At 56.3% G+C, this 11,680-nt stretch overlaps 1 protein-coding gene across 1 annotated transcript; it reads right to left on the bottom strand.

Annotated features, from left to right (window-relative positions):
- Positions 1 to 143: 143 nt before the first annotated feature.
- Positions 144 to 10,522, bottom strand: LOC126051705 (disintegrin and metalloproteinase domain-containing protein 32-like). The gene is made up of 16 exons (XM_049831270.1): positions 10,242 to 10,522; positions 9,414 to 9,479; positions 9,093 to 9,164; positions 8,778 to 8,944; positions 8,603 to 8,684; positions 8,198 to 8,334; positions 7,757 to 7,937; positions 6,850 to 6,939; positions 5,490 to 5,688; positions 4,443 to 4,548; positions 3,876 to 4,059; positions 3,544 to 3,624; positions 2,964 to 3,072; positions 2,630 to 2,783; positions 2,276 to 2,354; positions 144 to 256 (listed from the first exon to the last, which is right to left on the bottom strand). The coding sequence occupies exons 1-15, from the start codon at positions 10,335 to 10,337 to the stop codon at positions 2,303 to 2,305; spliced, it is 1,776 nt and encodes a 591-aa protein (XP_049687227.1). The 5' UTR covers positions 10,338 to 10,522; the 3' UTR covers positions 144 to 256; positions 2,276 to 2,302.
- Between the last annotated feature and the right edge of the window lie 1,158 nt (positions 10,523 to 11,680).

Below are 11,680 nucleotides of genomic sequence, written 5' to 3' on the forward strand. Positions count from 1 at the left end.
TAGGGGCCTCCCAGTCCAGGCACAGTTCTGGCACATAGTGCCGCTCAGGGATCAGACAACTCCTCAGAGATCGTAGATACCTTTCATTGAACAACGAACACCACAACAAGAGACACACTACACACGCTTACAGTGATCGTGACATAGACTGCAGGCCACTTTGCTCCCAAGCCTGGGGCTGTGGGCGTCTCCACCGCCGTGCTGCACTGCAACGTCCTCCCTGCGGTGCTCACCATGGACTGTGCTCCAACACCCACTGCCAGAGGGGAAACACCACAGAGGCATCACTTCTGGGCAGCACCCACCCCCAGCCACCACCACCCCAAGGTCCCTGCCCACCCATGGGCTGCTTCACACGGGACTGCCCAGGCAGCTTGCCACGCATGCTGCTGCCACTCTCCAGGCTCACGTGCCAAGAGACATGGACCCTGTCTGGGCACCGGTCCCACCACGTGCACCCCAGCTAGCTCTCTGGAGAGTCCACCACAGGGACAGCCCTCAGCACCTCACCCGCTGAGTCTGCTTGCATGGGCAGGCACCTCCATGCACAGGGCCGCTCAGCACCCCACACCCCCCAGGGCCCCCTCGCCGCATCCTTGCCAAATGCGCATCGCTGCCGCCCGCCCCTGCATGAGCACCAAGACCAACAACTCCCCAACTTGGACAACACTCTCTACCACCGCAGTCCTCCCCTATCCCCCTGACAAACCGCCCACCCATAGGATTGCTGAGGTTGAAAAGACCCTTAAGATCATCGAGTCCAACTGCTAACCCAGCACTGCCAAGTCCACCACTAAACCATGTCCCTAAGTGCCACATCACATGCCTTTTGAACATCTCCAGGGATGGTGACTCCACCGCTTCCCTGGGCAGCCTGTTGCAATGCTTGACAACCCTTTCAGTGAAGAAATTATTCCTAATAACCAAGCTAAACGTCCCCTGGTGCAATTTAAGGCTGTTTCCTCTCATCCTATCATCACTTTCTACTTAGGAAAAGAGACCGACCCCCCCACCTCGCTACCACGTTCTTTTCTCCAGGCTAAACAACCCCAGTTCTCTCAGCTACTCCTCATAAGACTTGCTCTCTAGACCCTTCACCAGTTTCGTTGCTCTTCTTTGGACACGCTCCAGCATCTCAATGTCCTTCTCATAGTGAGGGGCCCAAAACTGAATACAGTATTCAAGGTGTGGCCTCACCAGTGCCACGTACAGGGGGACAATCACTTCCCTAGTCCTGCTGGCTACAAGCCAGGATGCTATTGGCCTTCTTGGCCACCTGGGCACACTGCTGGCTCATATTCAGCCGGCTGTCAACCAACACCCCCAGATCCTTTTCAGCCAGGCAGCTTTCCAGCCACTCTTCCCCAAGCCCGTAGCACTGCATGGGGTTGTTGTGACAGAAGTGCATGACCCGGCACTTAGTCTTGTTGAACCTTATACAGTTGGCCTCAGCCCATCGATCCAGCCTGTCCAGATCCCTCTGTAGAGCCTGCCTACCCTCCAGCAGATCAACACTCCCTCCCAACTTGGTGGTGTCTGCAACCGTACTGAGGGTGCACTCGATCCCCTCGTCCAGATCATTGAGAAAGATATTAAACAGAACTGACCCCAATACTGAGCCTTGGGGAACACCCTTCCTGAAACTGACCCTGGCCATGGTGCCCAACTCGCACACCCCCTCGGCTGGCCTCTTCACGGCACTGCTGGGACACGTCCTGGGACCCGCCTGCTGGTGCATCACACCAACAGCCATTACGGTGACTTGCCCCACAAGCTACAACAACTACAGCAGGTCCCTTCCAACTAATTCCACTATTCCATGCCACTCTATGCTACTTTACTCCACTCTATTCCACCCTACTTTCCTATTACACTCACACACCTTCTCCCAGCAAGCACCTTTTAAGCTTCACTGCTCAGGGCTCGTGGTAACTCACCACCAGCCAGGCTGTCGTCTGCTGACACATGCCCGGGACATCTGGCCACCTGCCACCTCCTAACTAACCGCTCTGACTCCCATGGCTTCTACTGGCCACATATACAGGCATCTGGGAGACACCATGCCACAGAGACCCTGCCACCACCTGCCTGTGGCTCCAACAACCGCCTGCCATGCCCTGACCCCTACACCGATGCTGACACTAAGGCTGCTTCCCTGCCAATGTCAAGGCACACAAAATGGCTCCCTCTCCCCTATTTCCACTGCCAGCTCCACTGGCACCCCTGCACAAGCGCAGCACAAAAAAACCAATCAGCCACTTGGGCAATGACTTACATTTCAATGTCCTTCCCTGCTGTGCCGCTACACATCTGACACTCCTCTTTCCTCATTGACACAATCCTTGTCTTCCAACCTAGAGTGGGACCGGGAAGGCAGCTCCTGTCAGTCACAGAGCTGCCTAGAGCTGCAATAAGCAAAAAACCTTCTCCCAGCACTGCTGCCAGCCCCATGGCAGCACCGCCACCTCATCCCTTCATCATCCATTGCTCCCGCTTCCTCTTCCTGCCTCCAGCATGCTGCATGGCAAGAGTCCTTGTCTGGGCTCCAGCCTTCCTGCTGCCTACGGCCACCTCCATGTCACCTACACACCATCACTTTGACACCCTTCGGTGCAGATAACAGACTCACTTGTCTTCATCCAACTCCTCCACAGCGAGACAGTGCCTCAGGCTGCTTCTCCTTAGCACCAGGAGCACAAGCCCGATGGTGACAGGCACAAAGAGGCAGAAGATCAGAAGCAGCCACAACTTCAGCAAGCCCTTGCTCCTGACATCTGCTTCATCTAGGCCCAGGAAACAAAACAACCTCTTTGAGCCCATCCTGGGACACACCACAGGACCCAGCCACTTGCCTTACACAGCTCTGCTCTGGCAAGCCAGTGCTGGAATGGGCTTCTGTCACCCCAGTCCCAGAACCACCTCTTCCCGTGAGAACCCGAGCACCCGCTGCCCTCACCACTCACCATCTCCAGATGGGCTGCTGCTACCCCCACCCATCGCCCCAGCTTTCTCCTGGCAAGTTGGTGGTTTCCAGCCAGGATGGCAATGGCAGCTCCCTTGGTTATTGCAGACCTACATGACAGACAGAGAGAGACAGGATTTATAGCCAGCTGCAGAGGATCATGCCCACATGTCCTCACTCACCAGACACTGGGCACAGATGTCAGGGCACCTCGCACCAGGCAAAGCCTCCCTGGGCACAACTCGCCCAGGGCTCCCACAGTTGGCCCTTTGCCTTGGTCAATGCTGGCTGTCACCTCCTGGGGCACTGCCTTCTCCCTGTCCTTATTACTTCTTCCAGCCTCCAGGAGGCTCAGACCCTTTCCATTTGGCTGATTTACAAAGAGAAGCCACTTGGCTCCATGAGGAAGCTATGCTGGAGGTGCTATGCATGCAGCCTCGAGAGGTGGTCCGGCACTTCCACCACCAAGCCCCTCTTGGCTGCTCTTCCCCACAAATACGACCTGAGATGCCACTTTTGCGAGCCACATCTCCAGAGGGTTGAACAAACCACAAACAACAATGCGCAGCACCATGACTTACACCGTGATCGTGGCACTTTGTCTTCATCTCACATTTATAGTTCAGGACAGTGGCAGGCACACACTGCTGGTTCAGGCAGATCTACAGCACAAGCACGCAGGCAACCCCGGGTCAGCCAGCCAGGCAGTTACGCACCCAGCTCCAACTCAGGAGAGCTGCACATCCTTTGGGAACTCACAAGGGAGCATCAGGCTTTGGGCCAGACCCCATCTGAAGGGAGTCACACCACCCATACATCTATCCCAACTCCTGCGGGATGGAGCTGACAGCAATACTTTCTACAAGTCCTCCCTTCTCCCAAGGGAGCTGCTACACGTCAGAGGATCGCTTACCTTGTGGTCATCACAGACAGTGCCATCGTTCACCAGCATGGGGTCCCTTTCCATGGGAGGCTTCATGTAGTCTAATGTTACACACAGCTTGTTCTGCACCCGAGCATAAATCACCGCAGCCTTCTCCTTGGTAAAAGGCTTGGAGCCCAGATATTCACACACGAGCTTCCCACAGCGGAGATCCCTGCAAAGGCATCACGAGCAAAGACTTGACAACGGCCACCTTCATCCTTCCATTTCAGCTCTGTTGCCAACACCGAGCGAGTGCTTGGAAATTGGACCCCAAATGCCCAATTCCCAGCACAGGGACATGGCACGCTTATGTCCACCACAGGCACTTTCCACATCCCCCCTTCCCAGCCCGTGTGCTCACCAGCTCTGCACGGACATGTCCAGTGCCCCTGTTCACCCAGCCCCAGGACGGCATGTTTCTCTCCACTGATGGGTGGCTGAGCCGGAGAGCCCATCTGCACTCTGCCTCTTCCCCTGCCGTGGGACCAGGCTCCCTGCTCTGTGGCAGACCACACTGCAGCCAGAGCACCCCAGCACCCTTGCTACAGCACTTACTTCCATGCACAATGCTGGTAACCATGGCGATTGGAGCCGCAGTGTCCCATTCTGTCCCTTTGGCTGTTGATTTCTTCGTAGCAGGCCAAGGGCCCGTTCTTGGCACCTGCAAACACATAACAACACTCGTGGTCTGTCCAACAGCCTGTCTCCACCTCGGGGTTGGGCATCACCACTTAGGCCACACACTACACACGCTACTCGGTGATGCCCAGGGCCACCTGCGTGCTCACAGGCATTCGGAGCCATGGCTGTGCAGGAGCCCAGACCCAGCCTGCTTGCTCTCGTGCAGCCTGCCTCCGTGGGATGCTCCGGCTGCCTCCCTTCCGCACTGGGAGTCACCTCCCAGAGAATGAGACCAACCACCTGGCTGGAAAGGACATTGCTCACAGGTAGCCAAGCCTCATCCTGCATGGCTGTGTCCCCCACCAACTGCTCCCACCGCCACTTCCAACTACACACTGCTCCTTCATTGCCAGCCTCCCTGGAACAGCATCAGTGCTGCAACACCACATGTACACATACTGCCCTGCAGTCACGAGGCAGATGCTCATTACGAGCCATTTCTCGAGGTGTCCAGGACACGCACGAGTGCATCGTACCTGCCAAAGCAGCCCTGTGTCTCCTGGCAGATGCGCTGTGCCACCCTGACTTCAGTTACTCCAGTCACAGCCAGGCCAGCTGCTCACCCTTGTGCCTGGACACCCTTCCCACGGTGCTCACACGGGCTTTTCCACCAGCCCCTCAGCCACTTGCTCTTTCACCCAGCTTGGATCAACCTCCACAAGATCTCTTCTCCTACTGACATCTCCACTCTGGCTACAGGGTCTCTGTCCCTTACACACACCCCCGACTACCCTGCACCGCAGCAACACACCAACAGACAGACACCCAACACGCTTCCTCCCTTTCCTCTGTGCCTCCTGTCCCTTTTTGCTTGTGCACATAGGTTGGGCCGCCAGGGTTTCCCACTTCAATGCTTCCTTTCCAGGTCTTTGCATTCCCCACACGACAGCCAACCCTTCTCCTGCAATCCATCACCCTTACCTCGTCCAAAGACCTTCTGACACTGCTTGTTGGCTGTCTGGCAGACTCCCCGGTAGCAGAAGGCAGTGTTCCTGCTGCAGGGATGCCCATCCATGACCCAGAGGTCAGGTGTGCACTCCCCAGAAGTGCCATTGCAATATTCCTTCAACTCGCACTCATCCTCAGAGCTGCTTCTACATAACGTGCCTTTTTTCACAAACTAGAGGAAAGAAAACAGATTAGATTAGAATAGAATTTCAGTAGAACAGAATTTCAATAGAACAGATTACAACAGAATTAGGAGGAAAGAGAGAGAGAAGGGAGAAGGCAGAAGGGAGAAGGGAGGGAGAGAGGAAAGAGATAGAATATTTTCCAGTTGGAAGGGACCTACACCGATCATCTCATCCAATTGCCTGACCACTTCAGGCACACTGCTGGCTCCTGTTAAGCCTGCTGCCACCCAGCACCCCCTGCTTCCACCACACAGCTTCCAACTGCCTGGAATCAAGGCCCATAAGGGAGAGATTTCAGACCAACCGCTCTATCTGCCATTTTCAACAACTGCATCAACCAGCGACACAAACAAAAGGACATCCAAAGCTTCTCCCACGTAACATCAGCTGGCCTGATCTGCACAATAGGTAGAATACATACCTTCCAGACATCACGCTGGCTCTCCCCCAGAAAGGGAAGTCTCAGCTCCTCTGGCTCCTGACCACACTTGCACCCTTTCCCCTCTGTACATTTGCAAGACCAAAGCTGCTGGTACTTTGGAGCCCCAGCTCCAGCTGCAACCCCCCCAAATCCTGCACCCCACAAGACAGTTGGCACCCACACAGCCCAACACGGCACAACTCTCATGTGCTGATTTCTGCTCGTTCTGCCTTTGTTCCAGCTCCTGTGGCCCCAGGTCGCTCCTGCACCCCGCTGCCCTCCCCTGCAGCCTGCATGGCTCTTGGTGAGAGGACAGATGTGCCACCACTGACAGGAGTCACCCGGCCCCGTGCATCCTGCACTGCCCAGCTGGGAAGGCCAAATGGGGGATGCCACTACGAGCCTTGCGTGTAACCATAAAGTCGGCATCTCCTTCACCTCAGGACTTTGGGAGTAGGCACACTACCTGCACCCTAAAAATACCTTCCTGGGACACAGGCACCTAACTAGCACCAGCACTTCACAGCGCTCACTTCACTTTCCAACATTTGCTGACCATCCACATCAGCACCCTAGGCAGTACCGTTGGCTGGATGCACAGTCCCTGTTTTCCCCTTGGGTCCCATTACATTCCCGCTTCACGTTAGGCACGTACATGAATGATGCCGGCACAGGGGCTCTCTATCCCTAGGGAATGCAGCCTGCCCGCTCCCACCACACGGCTTACCTTGCATTTCCGACAGCATGGTCCCGACAGGCACTGCACCCCTCTCCTCAACTTGCAGCCAATGGTGCAGCATGGGTCACGCTGGCATTCCTGGAGGTGACCAGCAGGCACAGTCAGGCAAGGTTCCGCTTCTCCCAAGGAAGACAAGGGAACAAGCCAGAGAGCTTGGCCTTTCCCTCCAGCAGCCCTTGTCATCTGAGGCAGCCATCTCCCAGCTCTCCTGTGGATGGTGGCACCCGTGGTCCCCAGGCAGAGCCCTCTGCCACGCTGGCTGCTGCCAGCCATCCATGCTCCCACAGCAAGACCATATTTTCTGCTCTCAAAACCGTACGTGGCTGCGGCCATGGGGGAGCCATTGCCGGTGCTGGCAGCACTTGCAGGGACACAGAGATTGCTTGCAGATCTGCGTGCACAGCACAAAACCAGCAGGCTTCTAGCAAGACAGGGGAGTTCACCCATTGCTCCCCAGTACTCTACAACAGGAGTACTGCTCCTTTACCAGACCTTCCCTGCTGCCTTCACCTCTGCCTATGCCCTGCCAGCAAACCACAGGACTGCTACAGCACCCCTGCTTTTTTGGCAGGCTGCGGTCAGAGTTTCTCCCCACAACTGTCCCTGCAGTGACGGGCTGGGGCAGCCCCTCTTTACAGCTACAACTGCTTACAAACTCCCTCCATCCGTTACCAACAGCACACAACATCCCTCTATGACAGCCGCTCCGGATGCGGTGGCAAGCATATCCAAGCGTCTGCATGGTTTTAGGGTTTCATAAAGCCTTGGGCTCTCTCTGCACTGCACAGAGGTCTGGGGGGTACAGGAGCAATTCAAAGCTCTCTTGGGATTGTTCTTCCCACCCTGGGACACATGGCTTGGCTCTTTCCTGCTGTGCCAAGGCTCCACAACTAACCTTGGTGGTACCGCAGTCACAAGCCTCTCCTGGCTCCACCACTTTGTTGCCACACACGGGAGCTTTATACGCTGTATCCATAGCTGGCCTGTTCAGCAGACACTGCCCTCCCCCAGTGGCGAGAAAACGCTGAAAATCTCTTATGCTGCAGCTGCTGAAGGCTTTCACACCGGCCAAGCGCCTGCAAGTCAGAGGGCTGCCATTACCACAGTCTGTGTCTGGGGCTGGGTGGCCTTTCCCACCCGTAGAAGACATCAGTAACACGGGGCAGCTGCTCTCCGCTGCGGTCACCCCCAGGAGCTGCCCGCTGTCTGCCCCTGCTCTGCCCCTCGCGGGCAGCGTCGCACAGACGGGCACCGCGCACACCCAGCGGGAGCGTGTCCCACTTGTGCCATCACACCGAAACCCACCCACGTGCCGAGGGGGCAGGGGGAGGCTTACACTGAGCTGGCCTGCATTATGCAGGCGGCTCCTGCGCAATGACAGCTCCCCGGATCATCGTACGCCATCCCCAGGCTGAGTCCCAGCAGCCGAGCCACGACAACTGCGAACGCCTCCAGCGTCATAGCCCTTTGGTACTGCGGGGAGGGGACAAGGACTGGCCTCAGCCTGCCGTCACTGCTACCCCCAAGCTCCTTCCCTCATGGTTCTGGTGGGCATGAGGGCTCCTGCACCAACAGCCTGGGGGGCACCCAGTCTGCACCTCCCTGGCACCTCTGCTGCCTCGCTCGGGGGTTCCTCAGCCTCGGGCTGTGCATGGGGCTTAGCTCCTGAGGCACCGCTCACCACCTTACCTGCAGGCATGGGAGGTTATGGGGACAGACAGACAGCTCAGTGGTACCGTACCAAGGCAACGCCTCCAGCATGGTTTTTGAGACACAGCTTCTTCACAGAAGATGCCCCCACGTAATGGGACTGCTCCCTGTAACTGGGGAACAGACCAGACTCAGTCCTACACACTGTATAATGGCACCTTCCTCTTCCTTTTGTTTCCACGCTGACACAGCCATCATCTTCTTACACAAATAGGAAAGTTATGTCCTGCAGCCGCAACACACGATGCACATTTTTCCACTGCAAAAATCTCTGCAGCAACTCCTCAACATCTCCCGTGGCTGGGATTTTGTTCTCTTCTGTCCAAAGCTCCAGAGAAGACAGTACTATCGTCAGATTGAGGCGAGCAAACATCTGGAGGTAGACAGACAGACAGATACCATGGCTGGTCCACAGAGCCTTGGTGCTCTGCAGCCTCCCACTTGTTTAGCTACAGGGCCTTATCCATACTGCTACCACCCATTTCCCACACATGTTAAGGATGCAACCAAAAGCAACTTACACTGTTCACATAGCTGAAAAGCTGCACTATCTTGGCTGTCACAGCATCCTTGTCTGCTCCCATATAGTCATACTGAAAGGAGACAAACACAAGAGCACGTCAGGGCACCGTGCAAGGCAAACTCTCCAAGAGCACTGGCTGTGGTCCCTGCCACAACATATTCTTGTCCGTGCCCAAGGGAGTTTGTTCCTGTTGCATGGAGACTCTCAAGTCCTGTGCAAATTGTCCTCGATATTCTTGTGGAGCTACAGACTTGCTGCATGCAGAAGTGTTTTTTTTCTAGAGGCAACAATTTACAGCAGAGAGGGTGCAAAGACTTACCAAAGATTTGTCCAAAACTGCATGCATTTCCAGATACCAGAAGGATCTACGGACAGCTTGCTTACTCTATAGGAAAACCAAAAAGCAAACCAAACAACAAAAACACCCCACGCACACATTACTGCAGAGCTTCTGCAGTTTGTAGCAGCTCTGCAAAGGAGACCTCTGGTTCCAGGGTCAGTTACTGCACTTCATGGCCATTTGGAGCCGTAGGATGAGCAGCCCCAGACTCCCAGGAAAACAGTTCTTACATCATCTACAACACAACATCCTCAGCCACAGATTCCAGCCATATTTACAACAACAGACATTTTGGCAAGGCCACAGACCAGTGGAAAAAAAAGCAACTTATAACAGAGAGCAGAGGCAAGCATTGACTCCTCCCCATTCACAACAGTTCTGCAACCCAGTCGCCCAGCAATACCACACACCAGCTGCCTGCCGCAACCACTGCCCTCCTGGCACTGCACACCATGGTGGCTTTGGCCCAGTGGGTAAGTTCCAGCGAAGGAATGTGCCCTCCCCGCTTGCCTGGCTGTCTTCTGCCCCATTCATAAGCAGGCAGGGTTGACTCTTGCATGACAACCACTGCCGAGAAACCCCTCTCCTGCTCACCCAGCCTCAGACCACCCTCACAACTCCCACCCATCACAGGCAAAGACCTCATCCTTAGCACAGATGAGTTACAAAGCCCTTTAGCTTCCTCTGTACCAAATAAGCTCTGAAACAACACACTGTTGCACAAATTGAGGCATCCTTCGGCTACAGATTTCCCAGGTCTATGGCTACCATCCCACCGAAGACCACACAGCCAGGAGGTGTACTCACTGCTATTGCATCCTCTGGCTCCAGTGACACCTCCACAGTCCAGGCGAGAGAGCTGTTTTCTATGAACAGCCGAGTCTCTATGTTTTCATTCCACATTGGGTACACGAGATGCAGATACCCAGATGCTACCTCCAGAGGCTTGATCCCATAGCTGGCATTCACGAGCTGCAGGATCCCGCTGGAAAGCAAAAGTGCAGAGTGGCAGGAATGGCTCCTCCTTGGGATGGCACCAACACCGCCCAGTGCTCGCAGTGACACCTGTCCCCCACGCAAAGGCAACTGCCTTACCTCAGGCCAGAGCAGGTGCTAAGTGCCACGAGTGAAACAGGGAAACCCTCGACGTAGCCTTCGTAGAAGCAGTCACGCTGGAAGGAGTAAAGCTGTATCAATGGCTCAGTGCCTTCTCCCGAGAGACCTGGGGAACACTGCAGCAAGCGAGGCACCAGACCTTGCTACCGCCTGCACCGTGTTCCCCGTCCCCACAGAGGATGGGCATGCAATGCATGTGGGAGAAGCACAGCACTGCGGCCTCCTCTGGGAACGGACACCTGCACCGCCCCCAGGTTGGTCTTTGTCCCTACCATCCTCAGGAACCCGTTACACCCCCGTGTCAGTCCTCGCTGCGGCAGGGTGCGAGCTGATGCATGCCCTCAGCGTGGCTGTCCTCCCAAACGCTGTGCTGGCTGGGTGATGCGGCCATTTGCCTGGCAGCAGCCGCAGCCCCCCAGACAGCCCGAGCACACACGCTGTAGGACAAGCTCCATCATGGGAGATGAGATTGCTTGCATTGCTGCGTCAGCTAGAGGCTGAGCCCACACCCCTGCCCCTCTGCAACACCACTGGCTGGGTGCTGCCCACCTTCCTCCACACGGTACCAACCACATCAACATTTGAACACCACGGGCTTGGTTACCTGTGGTCCCAGGGAATGGGTTTGGTGCCTTGAGAAAGTTCTTGCTTGGCACCGTGTTGGGGTAGAGCAAGGCTCTGCAGAGCACTGCTGCAGAGGGGACTCTCCTCTGCACCTTCCTCCTGGAGCGCTCCCCACAGCTGCTCTGTCCTCAGGGATGTTGGGTGCAGCACGCAGGGCATGACTATTACCTCGATATGCGCCAGTTCGGATTTCGCAAGCCCCCCTCGTCCATCGGTATAGATCCGGAAATCCTCCGGCAAAAACACTCTACGGTACAAACCAGAGGTGACCCCCTTGCATTCAACACTGGCCACACATGGTGGCCACTGCAAGAGGCAGCAGCGGCCCTCCCCGGTCCCCGGCCACCAGCCTGCACAGCCCAGGGGGGCTGCAGAGGGGCCGGGGGGGGGGGGGGGGGAGGGATGCGCTGCCTGCCTGCTGCCCCCCACTTACCACTGCCCCCCACTTACTGCTGCCGCAGGCGCACGGTGCGGGGGATCCCCTCGATGGGGATGATGTAGGTCCG

The sequence above is a fragment of the Accipiter gentilis genome, chromosome 28, assembly GCF_929443795.1.
Source record: "Accipiter gentilis chromosome 28, bAccGen1.1, whole genome shotgun sequence".
NCBI classification, from domain to species: Eukaryota; Metazoa; Chordata; class Aves; order Accipitriformes; family Accipitridae; genus Astur; species Astur gentilis.

What these genes read in the sequence shown, in the direction of transcription:
- LOC126051705 (XM_049831270.1), bottom strand. Translation starts at nt 10,337, where the DNA reads ATGTGGAATGAAAACATAGAGACTCGGCTGTTCATAGAAAACAGCTCT. An exon ending in CTGTCTGTGATGACCACAAG is followed by an intron (nt 3,625 to 3,875) that starts GTAAGCGATCCT and finishes CTTGTGCTGTAG; the next exon opens with ATCTGCCTGAACCAGCAGTG. An exon ending in CAGCAGCCCATCTGGAGATG is followed by an intron (nt 2,784 to 2,963) that starts GTGAGTGGTGAG and finishes TCCTGGGCCTAG; the next exon opens with ATGAAGCAGATGTCAGGAGC.